The sequence below is a fragment of the Stegodyphus dumicola genome, chromosome 12, assembly GCF_044657685.1.
Source record: "Stegodyphus dumicola isolate Sdum_Otavi_A_Nest chromosome 12, ASM4465768v1".
In the NCBI taxonomy this organism is placed as follows: Eukaryota; Metazoa; Arthropoda; class Arachnida; order Araneae; family Eresidae; genus Stegodyphus; species Stegodyphus dumicola.
Window position 1 is genome coordinate 64,828,971 of NC_140779.1, and position 19,422 is coordinate 64,848,392.

Genomic DNA, 19,422 nt, shown 5'->3' on the forward strand with positions numbered 1-19,422 from the left:
AATAATTTGTTGACTAAGAACTTTAAAGTTGCAATTATAATTCCCATGCACACTCGATAAATATAAAGTGTATACATCATGCTTGCATATCCCTGAGTCCTTCCCTCCAAATAAAGAGTGTTGTAAATATTCAAAACTCTGAGGTTCATAGTTCATTTCTTTAGCTGTACTTCTTAATAAATATGATCGCTGTGAAGCAGTATCGATAATAGCTGTTGCGACGCGTTTTTTCCCATTACTTCTAATTATAACTTATAATAATTCTAATTATAATTATAACTTAATAAATATGAATGTTTGAAGCATTACGTCCGGAGTAGAAAATAAATTGGAAAGAGCTTGATCCACTTCAGCACTAATCTCAGTTTTCTTTTGAACTTCAGGTGATTCTTCGTTTTTTGACATAGTTATTTGGTGCATCTTTCTACACAGAAGAATATGGTGTTTTTTACCACAACACAAGCAACCAGCTTTCAAGTTACAATCCTTGACTGAATGTCCAGATTTCAAACATAAAAAACACTTGAGAGATTGTTGAGCCAGTGACACCCTCTGCCTTAAAGGTATTTTTCTTACTTTTAGACAGTCTCCAGAAAAATGTGAATTAGAACAGAATATACACTGTTTTGATACTTGAGATGAAGTTAGAAGGTCTGTTGCACTAGGTATATTTGAAAACTTTCTACTCTTACATTTGTTCTCTATTACCTTTTTCTCATAGGAAAGATTATGTTTTACTTCTGCTTTTGGTTTCGATGTGTTGAAACTTTGGGAGTCTAAAAAAATGTGTTCTTCAGCTTCGACTTCGGCTTGTAAAAATTCTAAAATGCATTCTAAATCACTTTTCTCAATTATAGTTTTACTTTCGTCTGAATCATCTAAATTCACTTCTCGAATTCTACGATGAGCAGATCTATAGCGCTGCCAAGCAACAAGAGTTTCTTCGGGTAATGATGATTCAACTAGTGGAAAAAGCATTGCAGCATATTTTTCCCTAGTAACACCTAATAATTAAAGTGATCGCAGTGTACTCTCAAGTTGATCGAACAATTTTCTTAATGAATTTTTAGAAGTCTTCTGTTTTTGAAGAACTAATACTAATAAGTCTCTGACATATACCTGAATCAATAGTTCCTCTCTGCAGAAACGCATTTTCAGCTGTTTTAAAGCTTTTTCGTAACTATTACCCCCTGGGGGATAGCTCTTAATTAATTCTTCAGCAGGTCTGCCTTTTTCCATTGCTTGAGATAAATACGAAAATTTATCGTGAAAATCGATATTAATGTCCTCATCAATTTTTTGAAACTGACCCCAAAAGTATAGCCAATTTCGTACACTACCGTCAAAAGTAGGTAATTTTATTTTTGGATAACGTAATAAAGTGTTCGGCTACGAAACAATGTTCAAATTTTCATTTTTAGAAGACAATTGTTTACTCACTAGTGTTTCTAGCTTCTGTTTTAAAGATCTCCATCGATCAATATACATTTCTGACTCATCTACCGCTTTCTCTATTTCGGTATCGGAGGTATTTTCAGAATACAACAAATGTTTATATTTCTCTTCACATGCTATCATTAATAAAGCTTTCTCTTCAATTAGCTTTAATTTATTAATTTTATCAGCACGATTTAATTTGATTTCTTCCTCATCAAAAGCATTACATGCTCGAGTAAACAACCTTCTAAGTTGCTTTCTATCTTTCAAAACAATATCCATAATGCACAAATAATAAAAGAAAATATAAAAATATTTTTTCACTCACTCATAATAATGCAGCCGTTATCCTGTCGCGGACGCCAGATGTCCCGTTTTATCTTCGATATCAGAAGAATTATGATGGAAAATGAGTATACAATCAATTATCCAATGAAAGACATCTCGTCACAACACAAACAGTTTAATATTACGATTCTATTTACAAGTCTAATTAAGTGTTAGTTTTAGCTTTGACACCTCAAAGTAATACTCAGAACATAAATGGCATAAAATATTACTCATCAGTTTTTAAATACTCATGAAAAACATCTCAAAAAGTCATTATTCTCATTACTTAAAACGAAAAGTAAAAATATAGAACAAACTCGAAAGCGTAGATGTCAAAACTGTTGCCAATCGCGATTTATTAAGTTACATCAAAATAAAGATAATAATCAGGTAGAGGTTCAACTTCACAGCGACTTTTAGAGGGCAATGTTCGCAAGCGTAGAGAGGAAGAAAGAAAGGATGTCGAAAGAGGTATTAATAAATGATATTTATTAATGAACATGGTTAAATCATAGAAGATTTTCTAAATTCTCCCCATTTGCCAAATTGCATGATTCACAACTTCGAAGCATGGATTCACGGACACATTTGAAATGAGCAGGTGTGTCACGTGCGATCCTGGTGTGTCACGTGAGATCCATGTTATGGTCATCTCATACACCATGAACATCATGTATCCCCACAAGCATAAACCTGGGGAAGTCCGGGAGGGAGATCGAAGTAGCCATGTGACTGGTCCGCCTCTGCTAATCGAGCGATCAAGATATATCCCATCAAGAAATTCCCACATAGCGCTATTAAAATGTTCAGGCGCTCCATCATGCTGAAACCAGATGTTTCAGCTTGTAGCTGCTGGAAAGTCAACCATCAGATTCAGCAACACTCTTTCCACAAAATGTCCATAAAGAACTGAGCAAACCGATTCATCCTTCTCCTGCAACGTCCTGCCTGAAATGATCGCACTTCCCACTCTCCCATAGCCATGCAAACATTGACCTCTAACGGTCGCCATTCGCACTTTCGGACTCAAGCTCCTATGTAAATCTTGTTTGTCATGGTATGACAGCATGTTAAGTTTGGCAACGACCTTTTGAGACACCCTGTATATCATTTTCTTATGCTTGAGAAGGTGACGATGTGCACTTGTCCTGAAAAATTTTGGAATTTTTCTATTAAATAAACTAACTAGGATGCATATCAGACTGATCAAAGAGAAACCGAAAGAAAACCAAATTTTAAAAACTTAACAAAATTAGGGGTCTAGCCTGTCATAATGAACAACTTTAGGCTTAGAATTTGATGACCATACTATGACGTCGAGCTATGACGTATCCAAACTATGACGTCGAGCCTGTTTAGGACTGCGTAAGGATCGCCCCAAAGTGACTGTAGTTTAGGAGAAAATCCTTTCTGTCGAATTGAATTCCATAACCACACCTTGTCACCTTCGTTCAAGCGAATATGATGTAGCTCTCGTTCGTCTTCTCTGTCGTCAAGTTGACGCCTTCTCGTTCAAAACTGAGCATCCCTTCAAACTGTGACTCTGGACATCCTGAGGGCGACCAAACAACAGATCACAAGGCATACAAAGGTCACATCTGAAGAGCATCTGAAATAGGGAATAGCAGGGAATCTCGTGGACAGCACTGTGAGAGGCCAATAAGAACAGACATAACTTCTGGCAGCCCCAATCCTGTTTGGTTTCTAGAAAGTATCAGCGAGAGTTTGTACAAGATATTTCGATTAAACCTCTCTACCAAGACATCTAACTGCGGATGTAAAGGGGTCATTTGGGTTTTGTCTATGTCAAGTACTCTACAGAGTTCTTTAATTACAAACGAGATAAAATTCTTTTTGTGATCGGAATGTAACTGAAGAGGCACTTTAAACCTGGCAAATCCAATGCTGCATCATTACCTCTGTTACCGTGACAGCCTCTTGATTAGAGTTTGGATACGCTTCAGGCCACTTTGTAAAGTAATCAGTGACGAGAAGGATGTATTTGTTGCCATCAGTAAATCGCGACAGAGGTCCCAGAATGTCGAAGGGATGTCTTTTCGGATGAGGGTAACATTGCCTCCTGTATCGAAGTTCATACTGCAAGGAACTTCATTTATATGTACCAAGATAATGAGTCCATTACTGTCGTCACTCAATGCAGAAATCTGAAACGCTTTAAAATAGAGCTTTTCAGTATCTGGTAACCTCCGCCCCACAAGATGGCCATTAATTATTTCCCTCCTCCTTACTAGGAACGGTTTTTATTCCCGGTCTTAAGAATCTCTGCAGTCACCTTCGTACGTGGCCTTCCCCACTGCGATTCTAGCACTTTAGTAAGGGTTAGTTGCTACTCTTATTCCGCCTCAAGGCATTGACTTGCCTATTTAAATCGTCTAGACCAGTTTTTCTTAAACGTTTTTCAGACGCGACCCCTCTTTAATACTGAAATCTTTTCGCAACCCCCAGGTCCCAGGAATATTTACGAAAATTAGGTGATTATTGCACAAAGCATTGAGTAAGCATTGTACAAATCTGACACACGCGTGTGTGAAACTGTCAATTTTTTCACTTGCACTGTAATATACTATTGCAGTTTTAGGGTCAGTAACTTTTTATTTCTAATTTTAAGACATAGAACGATGTGAAAATTTTAAATAAGTAACAGGCAAAAGGACAGTGTCATGTGCAAAGCAAGTAAAAGGAACGTTTCTATTATAAAAAGAATCCGTCGAAACATCTTGCTTTTTTCTTTGTCTTTATTGTTTTATCTTCATCTATTTTCAGATACATCGTGTAAAAATATTTGGTAATTGTAAAAGTATTATAATAAGTTAAAGATATATCAAAACTGCTAAATTTTTGGCGACCCTCTGCTGCAGGTCCTGCGACTCCCCTGGGAGTCACGACCCACAGTTTAAGAAATGCTGGTCTAGACGAGCAGTCAGTTCATCCATTGGCTCCTGGACATGAGCAGCTCTGACTATGTGGCGGTCTCTTCGTGTCGCTTGCTGGGCTGCCTCAATTTTCATGGCGTATATTAAAGCTCTCTTTAGATCTTTAACATCCATTCTCGGATTCGCAGGGCTTTCTCTATCTCAGGATCTCGGATGCCATCGATGAAGTACTCGGAAGCCATCGTGAATGTCCGCCATTCGCAGGGCTTTCCCTATCTCAGGATCTCGGACAAGATTTCCCTTGTTCTGTTAAGCAGTCTGCAATGGCGAAAGCCTTTCAACATCTCTGGCGAATTCCTGGACTGTCTCCGTCGGCTTTTTTGGCAGGATTTCGACTAAAATCTTATTTAACTGATTTTAACAGGAAAATCAATTAATAAGTGTATTTACAAGCGGATTTTTGTTTTTGTTTCGTTAAAAATTCTGTGGTGACTAGTTTGAGAATTGTTTCAAAGTACTTGTTTCCTTTAATGATTCTGCCATAAAATGTATTCCTATAGAATGTTGACCACAGTTTCTTCCATTGCTGGCATATCTCACAAATGCATGTTTTTAAAAGGAATTTAAGACAACAAGTATCACAATTTGTTTATAAAAAGGTTTAGAATTCGGAGTACATTTAATAAAAAAACATATGTAAATGGAGACGTTGCTTGTTGAAAACTGACATTCTTACGTGTCTGATTGCCCAAAGAAATGATATGCGCATGGTAACCAGATTTGGTGCATTCAGAAAATTTGGCGACTTCTATGAATGCGATTGCGTTAATATGTATGTACCATTACTATTTTTTCCACTATTAAGTATGACTCCAGAGAATTCATTTGGAATCCAAGAATTTATTAGGAATAAAGTGATTAACTTAAAACAAATTCTTTTACCCTGCTTATATTTAAACTAAATTAGCACTGAAATGTAAATAAAAGTTTCAGAGTTTTGTGCTAACTACAAAATACAGCTTCTTGCAATTAAAAACTAGTTCGTCATCTGGCTCTTCTAGGAGCTTCCAGCGAATATCACCAAATCCATTGATCTGTAGTGCTCTCTGTATATCCGTCTCTTCCATAGGCAAACAGAAGAACCAATTATCTCCCACCTGCCAGTATGAGCATCCCGTTGCCCCCAACATCAGCAGCTTCCCCCCAGGTCGCAAAAGATGATTCACTCGTCCAAGAATTTTCGAGTATGAATCCCAGCTCACTGCGGCACATTCGAAAGTGAGTGACGTCAGTATGAGATCAAAACGTGATTTACTATATTCCTCTGGGATTACCTGATCGTCCAGCACATCACACGGAATAACGTCCTTGACGGTGGATCGAATTCGTTGCTCGATTTCTTTGCAGGCTTCCTCTACATCGCTAAAAAGTAATATACAAAAAAAATAATCAAAATTAGGTAATTAATTATATTATTAACAGCAAAAATACAAGCTATATTATTTATTTTCTTAGGTGGTAAAATTTACATCTATATAATTCTGTTAAGAAGTTTTCTTAGGGCCACGTAAGAACCTAAGTGGAAAGACGTATTAAGCGGAAAAACTTGTTAAAAGCAAAAGGATCTTACGTGGTAGATTTATAAGAATGTCTAATTATCATCGCATTCTGCATTTTAGAATAGAAAGAGGAAATACTCAAATTAATATGAAAAGCTAAAAATTGAAAAGTTAGGTTAGAATTTTGATTACCTATTTTTCGAGTATAACTTTTTTGAAATACAGAATTATTGCTTTTCACTTGTTTTCTTCTTATAAAATATTTTAGTGCAGTTCTCAGAAGGAAGTTATTTTATGTAACGAAAAGAGGCCTTTCGAGTAACATCCTAGCATCCCTTTAATCACTGAAGCAATAATGCTTCAATCAATTAATGTGGATATATACTGTTAGAGAAATGTTAATTCTAAAGTACTTCAGGCTTACCAGTTTTGAGTACGATAAAGGAATTAGAAATGAAATAAAAACAAAGAAACCATAAATTGAGTAAGAATATTATAATATTCATGATATCAAAATTTAAATTGTAAATGAGAAAATTAGTGTTATAGAATTTTGAGATTTGCTATGATTATTCAGAATAAGTAATGGGTGTATAAATTTTTATATTTGCGATACTTTGCGAAAGTGTTGAAAACTCTTCGCTGAAGAATCATGATTAACTTGTGGACTTTCCACAAACCAGAACGTTTTAAAATTGGACTGAAATGTTGATAATTAATAGGACTTTAAGAATTACTTTTAAGAATCGAGAACTTTTTCCAAATTGAACTCAAATCTTAATAGCAGTCTAAAAATTGCATTCATTTTAAAAAATATTATAACCAAATTTATATTTTGCAATTATTTAAAAAATTGCTTTGGTTCAAAATTTTATTATTTATATTTTACATATTATTAGGCGTTAGCCCAGAAAGGCTATTAATTTCGCTTTAGCATTTTGCATTTATTCACCACAAGCGTTGTTTCACTTTTCAAATTGCTGCCACCGAATATTATCGCCCTGTATTATATTTAAAGATATCAAATAATGAAGAAACTGCCTAAATACTAACTAAATAAAATGCGAGAAACATACGTGCCTAACTGCACGTATGTTTCTCGCATTCTGATAAAACAACGGTATCTAGAGCCATCAAATTTTGAATAACGTAATCTTACTGCGAATATGGGCATCTGGAAGGCCAAATTTGAAATGTGCAATTTTTTTTATTATCGATTTCATATTTTATAAAACTTTAACGAATTTTTGATTAACAAACTCAAGGATTTCAAAGCGAGCAATGGCAACGTTGTACAGAAAAAGCATTTTTGTCTTCAGCGCGCGACACTGTGTATCGGAAATTCTAAAGATATGCTCACTTTAAAATTATTTTGCGATATTGCTCTTAAATTGAATTTTATAGTTTAAGTATGGAGAACATGATATTTTATAAATAAAGGTAACACACAAAATGTTGGAAAAAACGCGCCTTTGGAAGTAATTTAAAATCTGAAGCTTTTCAGATTTTTTTTTTATTTTTTAATATTTTGTTTCTTTTATTTTGCTGCTACCATAATTCGCTTCTGCTTCTTGACCTAACTAGACTACTACTGCGCTGCTCTCTCGTTATCGCAACTACATGTAGCAATAACAATGCAAATGTTCTGGAACGAGTATGATTAGCATGCTAAGTTATTTGTGACCGTAATTGTTAAATTAAAATAAAAATTCATATTTAAATCCAAGCCGATTGTCAAACTTGTTCTCCATTATGAATCTTTTATGTATGCTTCAACATCTGTCTGCGTAATTTTCCAATTTATTACTTTTATAAAGCACAGGAAAATGCAAATTTTAGTTTACAGATAGAAAAATTGCTAAGAAATTTCTAAAGCCGAAGTACTTAACACACAACTTTAGAAATATTTTCTGTTTATTAATTTTTATTCATAAATAGTCATAATTAACTTATGTTCAGAATAAATGAATATTTTGTATGCAAATAACAATTCTGTTGCATAAAAACAGCAGTCCGAACAGCAAATATTTTGAATGATTGTACTTACCATCCAAAAGTATATTAAAATGCTTAGTTTAGTTAACAGAAAAAAAAAAATATTTTTATAACTCGAAAATAAATTAAAGATCACATCTCACTTGAACTGGCAATATGCTATTAGCAGCAGCTTAATAAATACTGATTAAATGCTGACTTATTGCAGCATACGTGACAAAAAATTTAGAAATTTTTCTAGAAAAATGGCGACGTTCTTTCTGATATCAAACGTATCTGCCAATAATTGCTCTAACTACTTGGTGACGGGATAAAAGCTTATTGTTGAAAGCCCCCATTGATATAAAACCACACTGACGTGTTATACTGACGGACCATTATATGCCTAGTAGAAGACATTAATATTCCCATTATTTATATTAGCAACAATTAAGGAAAGGAGATACTTATTTTAGTGAGCGTACCTATGTCTTCATTATATTGCTTTACATTTGAGTGAGACTTAAAAATCATTCCGTTATTACTATAAAACTAATTTATTCAGTTCTTTGAATAAATAATATCTCTCCCATTTTTTAATATTGAAACATGCATATCATTAATCTTAGCCATGCAACATTAAAAACAGTTTTTGTGGAACTGCATAGTGATATTTTTTTTATTTTCACACACACAAAATAAATTAATAAAATAAAATAAATAAGTACAATTTTCAGTTTTATCATCGATAATTAGCTACTAGCTAGCCACAAGTAGAAATGTTTGTTTAGGTCTAATAAAAGAAACAAATATGGCAGTGATAAAAAATAAAAACACGTATTTTTTATACATGAAAAATTGGACTCAGATACGCTATTTATTATAATTACGATCATGAGTTTATATTGATAAAAAAAATCATGTATCCTTTTATTCATGTGGGCTTTTATCAGTGTATGTTTATATCAATGTAAGCTTTTATCTTTTCGTGCTTTCATCCGTGTTGGCATTTCTTGGCGTGGACAATTATAACAGTGGGGACTTTTGTGGCGTGCGCTTTCGACCACTGGTTATCAACTTATTAGTAGTAAGAAATTGCCAGGACTATAACATAATCACATTTCAAGGTACCTTTTGAATATAATGCATACAAAATATATACAATACTCATACTTACTTCCGTTTTTCAGCTTTCGCAACTTTTTGCAAATAAAGTGAACAGTCGATGCAATCAGGATCATTTCTCAACCATTTTCGAAGACGTTCACAGTTGATTTCTGAGAAATCACTAAGAATAACGTTAGGAACATAGGCACATGCCGTTGCCACGTTATGGACGCTTGGTCCGCTGCCGAGATCTAGCATTCTTTCTCCGTGAAATTCTTCTGCAAAAATAAATTCAATTCTTGTATACTAAATCGTTTATTTCAGAATTTGAGTTCATATGCAGCATCCTCTTTTTTTTTTTTTTTTTTCTTTTAATTCAAGCTGCAATGAGTCAGTAAGTCCAAATGAATTTATCATCAGATAAAAATGAGAATATTGGTGGACGTTTTGAGTTATAATTTCATCTGGCTTTCATCATATATTTTTATTCTATTATGTTAATCACATTGTCTGGATCTTTAATTAAAAATAATAAGAAGAATCTAACGTAATTTGCCATTTTCTTTAAAAATAAAATGCAGAATAAGCTAATTTGGTAAAAGAATAGTGAACTCCCGCATATCAAAAGGAATTGATTTACTGAGTATTCTGCACTGAAGAACAGTGGCAGTATAGGAATTACTTGCAAATTTTGCATTGAAATCATACGAGTGGCCAACAATCGATAATCTTCTTTGCAGCATAACAACAGAAGAAAGATAATGCAATTAATTGCAAAAATACCATAGACATAAACATATAAGTACACTGCTAAACATTGAAATTATAAGTATCAAGAAAGGAAAGGAATTTGAAATTCGCAGGATGAATTAGACAAGTTATACAAATGATCAAATTTGGAAACAAAATATTCAAATCATCTCAGTTTATTCCGCATGGAATACAATAATGCGGTGTAATTTATTCCATGCCCGGAAATACAGGCAGTTAACCAGTACCCATGGTTCTGGCTGCATTTTGGTGCAGCCACAACTGTTAATCTAAACCTTCCTACATAATGTACATTACATTTCTTGGCGGGCTATCATTCATTAATCAGACATTAAACATTATTCAAATAAAAGTTCTGACGTAAAGCTCTTCCTCTGAATTGGCAGATTTCCTCTGGATTGGCAGATTCTTATGAAGTAGCCGACTAATTATTTTCCAGATGTCATCGATGGAAAACAAACAATGAGATGTGATAAGCCAAGTTAACACGTAAATACCTTTCAGACTTTTCACAACAGCATGAACAACATGAGGCCTAACGTTTATCAAGCTGGAAAACTGTCCTTGCAACACTTTGCAGAAACATCGCATCACTAGCTACACGATCAGAATGGGAGATGTCAGCCAATAAGAAGAAAGACTAGAGATGTCCGTGTACTATTTGCTGTCTTATATGTCTGTTATGCTGCACTACTTCCAGTATTCCAAAAGCAGCGCCGATATGACCTGTCATTGGCCGTGTGATCCCCAGACCAACCTTCTGAAACCGCCACTGTTTCCAAGACAGAAGCGAGACTCATCGCTGAAGAATCTCCATTATAGCCTCAATTACCACCTGTATGAATACCATGACAGCCTCTGACAGCACTTCCCAGAAGTCAATAGAAAATCTATCACTGGTCAACTGGTTTGCAACTCAGTATTGTGCAAACACGTTTTGGTGCTTTGTAGATACTGCTGAACTTCTTGAGCTTAGTACTGATATTCAAACAGTCTCTACTGTGAGTACATGCCACAAAGTCAGATCTTTACTTTTAAAGATGTCCTTTAGCGGGAAATAGCTATAACCTTGATTCATCATACCTTTTATCCGACTCCATTATTAGTCACTGAGTTTCGTGCCGATATTTGAGCGCGAGGATACAGGAAGATCGTCAGCTACATTCCAATAAAGGAAGCATGATAACGAACAGCTCTTTAGAAATGTTTTGCTTTTGGTCCACATTGAAATCTGAGAAGACTGCATGAAATGCAAACTCATCGTTATTGTTTTGAGGTAGACGAAAACTCTGCATATTAATTTCATATAACCATCTTTATTCTTGATTTACAAATAGAAATGCCATCAATCCAATGATCAACTACAAACTCTTAATAACGGGATCTCTTGCCAATAGAACTTCTGAACGATCTCCAACGCAAAAAGATCTTTCCTCTGTCTATCATGCCATATTCAAAGTAACATAACTAATATGAGTAATTATGTTGAATTAACGATTAACGTGAAATAAATTTGGAGTTCTTAAACCCCCTGGAAAGTTATGTCGCTACTAATATCCAGCATATAGGTACCATGTACAACACACTAGTTTTACTCTTCGTATGATTTTTACCTTCAAGGAAATTAAAGTAATATCAGAATACAAAAGGGAAAGCATAAAAATGACTAATCGAAAAATGAGCTAAATATTTAATAAATATTTTCATTACTTCCTTTGATGGGAAAATTGAAGCTATTGCTGTGACTATTCAATAACTGTCTATTCGTAGCCACTCTTTTGTAAAGGTAGTCATACTGTCAGATTCCAGAAGAGCGTTTCGAGCTTTTCTGAATAATCAAAATAGTTCCCAACGAATCTTAGACGTAGGCCTTTGCACACAGAATTTCTTTCCAATGGATTACAGCACACTGTGGAATTATGGGAAATGAAAACGCTGACACTTTGGCTAAGAAAGGAACTTTGATAACGCAGCGCATTAATTGACCGCTTTCTTTTCATACGGCTTAATTGTTTGTTAACCTGACTCTTAAGAAAATTCTTGAGCAGGATATGATTCAACGTGCTATAGATAAGAGTTGGAGGATTCTGGGGAAAGAGAAATTTTCATTCCCGGTTTTTCAAGAAAGACAGCGGCAGCTTTATTTAGACGTCTGATTGGAAATGACTGTTTGCGAGACCACCTCTACAAAATTGGAGTGGTGGATTCCCCAAATTTTATTTTGTATGACTCCAATCAGCCTATGATTTTTGAACATTTTAATAATTGTATTGCACTTTCTCGGTATGAGGACATTGTTAAAAAGTACTGGAGAGCCCATGAACTAATGGCTTAAGCGCTAATGCTTGGCATTTGTAAAATAAATAAATAATATTTTCATTCTCAAGCAAAGTACACTGCTTTCCAAAAGTTAAGGAACAGTATGTTTCCAAAGTTCACCATTACAAAAATGTCGGTAACATTTAAATTAGCCGTTTAGATGCGTGATAGTAACGAAATTTAAGAAAGTATATGCAAAAACAAAAGCTATCACTTCTATTTTATAGAAATAAATACATATACGGAGTTGTAAAAAAATGCAAAAATTTTAAGTTTTGTTCACGAGTGCTGATTTTCAGTTGTTATTAACAATTTCATTGACATTAACCAGAAGAGTCTATCAATCTCCAGTGGAAGTCGTTTGCCCGATTCGTTGTGGTAGCAAGCGATCATATGGATGGAAATCGGGTTGTCACTAGCTGATGCTGCTAGGCGTCTCAGTGCTTCTCTTAGCCGGTGTCTCAATATCACCGACTATGGAATCAGCTTGAATCCGAGGATTCTGCGTCTAGAAAACATGTTCCAGGCAGACTTAGAGTCACAACACCTGTGGAAGACCGTTATTTAATTCTTTCGGCCCAAAGGAAAAGCAACATTACAGTGCCTCAGCTCATGGCAGATCATTTAGTGGCAACAGGAACCAGAATCTCAGCTACTACAGTGCGCAGACGCCTCCACAATACAGGTCTGTGTGCGAGACGACCAGTTGTTTGTGTCCAGTTGACCCGAGGACATAGAGGTGCCCGTTTATGTTATATTGGGCAAGAGAACACGTCTCCTGGACCAGTCAACATTGGGCGTCTGTTCTCGTTATAGGGAAGTTCAGGTTCACGATGGAGAGTTGTTTAGGTCGTCAGCTGATCTGGAGGGAACAACGCACCAAATGCAATCAATTCTACATTGTGGAAAGTCACAGTTACAGATGTGGTGGTATAATGGTTTGGGCTGGCTCTCGGTGGTCACAATGACCTGCATATGTTTCATGCAGGAACGTTGGCTAGTATGAAATATCGAGACCAGATCATTGATCCATATTTCCGCCCATATGCCGCTGCTATTGGTTCCGGTTTTTTTCTGATGAAAACAATGCGCGAGACTGCACCAAGCTCCGCTTGCTGAAGAGACCAGCTCAATCCCACACCAGAATCTGATACAGCATCTTCCAAGGTCGTTCGCGGAGCTTGAACAAGGATTACTCCGTGTCTGGGTGTTGCTTACCATTTCACTGATCAACAACTTAACTGATAGCATGAAACGTCGCTGCTGCCAATTTATTGCAGGTAGAAATGGACACATTCCTTTTTAGAACTCATTTCCGTAATATTATCACCACATTTTCCCTCAATCTACTGTTTCTCCAAGACTGGATTCCTCTGCCAAGGGTGCAATTTCTTGTTGTAATTCATGTTTGTGTTAAACTTTAGAAACATTCTATGTCGCATTCATTAAAGAACTGTTTAGTGAACATGCCCTCTCAATTTCTTATTTCTACGTTACTTCATTCACAAATTAGACGTAAAAAACATAACTGTTCCTTAACTTTTGGAGGGCACTGTGTAAGTTAAAATAATTCATAACTTGTTACAATTCTAATTGTATTAAAATGACCAAAGGCTTTTATGCACCAGCACACGAAATATGAATTTTTTGTAATATAAAAAAGGAATATTATGCGTATATTTTCTTGAAAGTGTAAATCTGAAATTGCTTCAAAGCAAAGCCTCTTATTGTGCCCAAAAGAAAACCTATCATCACTAACATTTAACATAAGTGCTGCTAACATTAAACAACTGTCTTTCGAGCTAAACGAAGTTCTTGATTACTAGCATTCTAGATAATGTGAAGTCACAGTTATTTACAAATATTAAAATTTTTTCTACTTCAGTCAAGAATTTACCTTCAGCATAATGAAGTACACTTGATACAAATACAATCTATGCCAGTTAACATAGCCATCAATTAATATTCTCAGAATAGAAAAAAGTGGTCAAGACACCAGAATTTCACCAAGTGATTCACAGGTATAGGCATTCCAGTTTTGATGCAGCACAGTCTGGAAAACTGCTCTGATCTCTCACTCCACTTTCCTTGCAACAAAAACCTCTTCAGTAAGCTTGAACACTGGTAGTTCTGACTCGAATTCGATTCTGGCGAAACGGACTGGTTGCACACGTGTTTTCGTGGTTTTCTCCATGCGTAAGGTGTATACGAGCCAAGTTTCCTTAGAAAGCCCTCCACGAAAGGTACACTTTCTTTTATGGAAAAAAGCCCTAATGTGCTTTTCCATAATCAACTAAACCTAAACCTAACCAAACCCTGGGCTTCACAATACCGCAGCCTTCATCTTTAACCACTGCACCGATAAAGATGACGATTAATAGACACAGCCTTAATTTATATTGTAAGTTAATTGATTATGGTAGAGAACACAAAGACTATTTGGCCTTTAAATCTTGTAGATGCTTTTGTGGAGGACTTCCTAAGAGTTGCATCGTTAGCTAAGAGAGTGCTGCTGCAAAGAAGCGAGAGAAGGGTTTAGAAGCATGCGGTCTTCGTAGGGATATGTTTCGGGAAAAGTTGCTTGCGTTTTACGCCCTCGTCTGAACGGGCCCTTAGACAAGGGTAACGAGCCAATCGAATTACCGGCTCCACATCTATTTAAAGTCGCACTACCGGGCCTGGACCCCTGACCGGGCCTAGACAGTACCTCCTTCATACGGTATGTAGGAGATACTGGCCTACACCACTTACGGCGACGGATTAAAAGTTCTCTCTCCTCATGGCTGAACAGGTCAACAGTGGTCACCACTCCCTGCGAACTGAGACCACCATGAGGTGTGGTCCTATTAGCCTCGAGGTTTACTGGTCGTTGGAGCGCCCCCGCCAGTACTACGTGGACAGTTCACCGGCTGAGGGTTTTACATGGAATACCTGCGATTACACGGACCGGCCGTGGCCACCAGCACGGTGGCCTATTGCCTTTCCTCCCTTGGTCCAACTGTATAAACGGTCTTCCTTCGGGATACTGGAACCGCCAAGCTCAAAATGCTTTCCCCCCCCAGAGTACTCTGTCAGGATATAGAATCCAGCCAGTTGCACCCCAGGGGGTAGACAAGGGTAAACCACGAAAACTGAATGCAGCCAACCTGTTAGCCAAAATGAAGCATGGGGTGAACTACTATTATTCAACTGTCTTATCTAATTAGGCACTGCAGATTCTAATTTTCTAAGGTAAACTAGCTCGAATTCATGTTACGTATGGATAAAACCACGGAAATCCAGTACAGACAGTATCCTCTCGGAATCTCTAAGACTTACAGGAAAAACATAGTGCATAAAATTATTTTGATCTCCTTCAGTTATTTAGCATATTATTTAATTGGGGCATTGCATCAAAATCGAAGAAATACTCCATCGATGTTATTCGATGATTGCACAACCTAATAATACTATAACACTTAAAAATAATTTAATAATATTAATCTTATTGTTTTTAAAGATTTCGTAAAATATTTTTTTAGTTTTCCATCTTTGCAACAGGCTTTACCATTTCACCACAAAGTTAAGACGATTTATTTTAATTTCAAAACAAATGATTTCAAAGAATACCAGTACAGGCACCGATCAGTTACAAATATATTTCGTGTAGGAAATCAATAAATACTGAATCATAAGTTTATATTGATTTTGTTCACTTGCAATCATACAAAAGTGCCCAATGACTCTGTACAGACTCTTCTTACCATAATTCTTTAGATAATAGTGGCAAATACAAGAAAATATTTTGATATATGAGTTATGTGTATAAATATCAAATATTTCATTAACACTGTTATTTTGAAGTAAAAGGAAACGATTTGTAATAAAATACTACCTGAGCAAAACATACGTTAAAGGAATATCATTAAGAAAGCGACAACTGTAAAAGGAAATTGTTTAAAAATGAAAAATTAATTTTTTCATTTCTTACATACTTCACTTTTCTTTTTTGCCTAATACGCGCATTTTAAAAAAAAAATTTTCATTTTATAAAATGTTAGGTAATCTTGTTATCCCATTTCGAAATAGATGTATTGTTTCCAATTATCAAACATTCCTGTCCTAAAAAATGAAATCCGTAACAGGCATGACCTTGTGAAATTATTATGTTAGTTAGAAGTTACTATTTTGCACTTGATTAATACTTATTGCACTTGATTTTCACTTAATACGCTTGATAATTATTAATTAATAGTCTATAACTATTTATATAGATATGAAATATATCTGAAAATTTTGCTTTGAATTCAGATTTAATTATCGTTTAAAAATCATATGCAATTATTATATTTATTCTAATTACTCTAAATATAAAAATTTGGAATTCATCAATCATTTTAGAGAATAAACGATTTATAAAATTTCTTCATTTAATCATTTAGATTCAGAATTTATTTAGTCAGGTTTACCCTTTACATATACTACTTTAATCCATTGTTTCACTGATCACTTGTCATTGCAACTTACCCAAAGTAAAGAACTCGTAAAGGCATGCTAACCAAAAATCAGAGTTATTTTCCAATTTTTCATCCCTCAATCCTTGAAAACTGAATTCATTAAGCTTTTTCGAATCCAAATTCTTTTTATAATCTTCTTTAATATTAAATTCCATGTTCGCCATAGCGCCTTAGGACCACATGTGTAGTGACTAAGCTTTCTTCATTAACTTGCGGCTAGGTAAAAAATTCACAACTTTTACAATACATGACTTTGAATGTGTTATTCTTGTTGTATAACAACACCTACAATCATAACTGTAAGATAAGCGACATGTTGGGATTGTGTCAAAAAGATTCAGTCAGGCATTGTAACAGAATTCTAGAATACTTTCGCTTGCAAAGATAAGTACTTAAGATTTATAAGCGACATTCACTTATCTCAAAGTTCATTACTGCCCTGTTGTTGTTACAGCGTAAATACAAGACTGTAAATACAATAAATTTCTTCAGAAATTCCGATAAGCAATCTGGCGTGCTGGAGTTAAAAATGTATTTTTCCGTACAGTGTTGCCACTACTCGCTTTGCAATTGCTGAGCTTGTTAAATTCGTTAAAGTTTTACAAAATAATGAAATAGGCAATAAAACTAATTCCAAATTTAGGGCTTCCAGGTGCTGAATATTCGGGTGGAGGACTACGTTGTTCAAAATTTGATGGCTCTAGATTGTTACTATAGATCTCTACGTTGTTTTTTTCACAATGCGAGAAACATACTTACATTCATACAGATTCCTCATTATTTAACTTCTTTAAATATAATACATGGCGATAATATTTGACGACAAGAATTCGAAAAGTGATACAGCGCTTTCAGTGATTCAAAGCAAAATGCCGTTTCGAGATTAATAGCCCTTTTGAGCTAACGCTCCTTTAGGCTGATAATCAATAATTAAAATTAAATAAAAAATTAACAAACTATGTTAAATTAATGACAATTAATAAAAAACTGAGATAAATTCTAAATTCAGTTTCACTCAAAAATTACCGGAGCCGGATTCCGATTGAATTTAACCTGTTTAATAATATTACTCTATAATGTATTAAACCATAATTGTGGATCGAAACATTTTCTTAAAAGAAAGGAAAATTACGAAATTTTTTATTAAAATATAACAAATAAAATATAACAAAAAGAGGAAACATTGTAAAACTGTTCACCAATCAATCTAATAAACGGAATGAAAAATTTTCCGAAAAGACTTTAGCTTGTAAGGTTTACCTTAATTTATCTAACAGTTAATTTTTAGTTAAAAGTTATTTTCCTGTCTTTTAATTTCAGCTTACAATTTCCGGCCAGAATGTATTTTCAGAATCGCGGTTGAATGCAAATGAGGAGAAGAAGTATTTAACTGTGAAGTTCTGCTGACTTCGTTAAAGAGCCAGAGATTCTGATCAGCGCGTGTTAGCCTTTTGGCGATACTCTCTCACAAGCTATTATTACGCTCGGCCGTACTTTAGGCCCTTGATAACTTCGCCGTTAGTTAGCGTTAAGGGGCCAACTCTGTTAGAATCTTGATAGCTTCGGCTATATCTTTTTCGTTAAGTTTTATTTTTTAGTTTCCTGAGTTCAAGCCCGAGTGGAGGCTTCATTGTAAAACTCCAAGAAGGAGTATTCTGTGAACTTTATTTTGAATAATAAAGAGTATTTAACCCTTCTCGAGTTCTGTTCTCTGTCTACTAAACTAAAGCGATTATTCGCTTGCCTGTTTTTAAGGTTCCTTGACCTTAGCTGTAAATTAAAAGACAGAAATCTTAAAAAGCTAAATAAAAGTTTATTATAATGAGAACAAGGGCGGGGGCAAAGCCAGTGTAACCGATGTAGCCACATCAGGCGGAAGCATTTATGAGCAGCAAATTTCCCAGTATTTAGGGAGGTAACTGAACAGCAAAAAGCTTACCACCGGGCCTGAGTGAAAAATGTGATCAACATATATTGTGACCCACAAAACACCGAGTAGCATTGATAAAATATCCCCCTCTCAATAGGACACTTGTTTTTTCAGCTTCCTTCAGGAAGAACCAAATTAGTCCAGCATTTAGCCATCTCATCATCGAAAACATTGCCCAGGCTTGAAAGAGATTACACACATAAGAAGGAAGAGTAAACAGCTACAGACATTCATGCCTTCTTCCGATCTCAAATTTTGGCATACTGATATATTACCTGGCACCGCTAAGCTGCCAACTTGCTCGCCACAGAAACTGGAATATTATTCAGGAATTCTTGTACACTTCAAAAGCTCACTTAAATCCACTTCAGCTCGAAAAGCATACTCTCGTATAATGAGCTTTTGCGGAAGTGATTGTTGTTCGGAAATAAAATTTCAACAGCGTAAGACATTTTGTACATTTCTGTAAATACCTGAATACATGTAATTGCAACTGCATTGTTATTATTTATTTATTTTTTGCATTTGAGACAATACGTTTGTGGACGCTTATTTCTTGTATAGAATTGTAGCTTTTGTGATTCTGAATCCAACGGCACTTAAAT

At 35.2% G+C, this 19,422-nt stretch overlaps 1 protein-coding gene across 1 annotated transcript; it reads right to left on the reverse strand.

Moving 5' to 3' along the window:
* Positions 1-5,541: 5,541 nt before the first annotated feature.
* Positions 5,542-17,204, reverse strand: LOC118188870 (indolethylamine N-methyltransferase-like). The gene is made up of 3 exons (XM_035359385.2): positions 16,898-17,204; positions 9,372-9,579; positions 5,542-6,083 (listed from the first exon to the last, which is right to left on the reverse strand). The coding sequence occupies exons 1-3, from the start codon at positions 17,049-17,051 to the stop codon at positions 5,651-5,653; spliced, it is 795 nt and encodes a 264-aa protein (XP_035215276.1). The 5' UTR covers positions 17,052-17,204; the 3' UTR covers positions 5,542-5,650.
* Between the last annotated feature and the right edge of the window lie 2,218 nt (positions 17,205-19,422).

Bases quoted from the DNA above. Each gene is read 5' to 3' on its own strand.
- LOC118188870 (XM_035359385.2), bottom strand. From the start codon at position 17,051: ATGGCGAACATGGAATTTAATATTAAAGAAGATTATAAAAAGAATTTG. The intron at 9,580-16,897 runs GTAAGTTGCAAT...TTATTTTTGCAG, and splicing joins TTACGAGTTCTTTACTTTGG to AAGAATTTCACGGAGAAAGA. The intron at 6,084-9,371 runs GTAAGTATGAGT...ATTACTTTTTAG, and splicing joins GCGAAAGCTGAAAAACGGAA to CGATGTAGAGGAAGCCTGCA.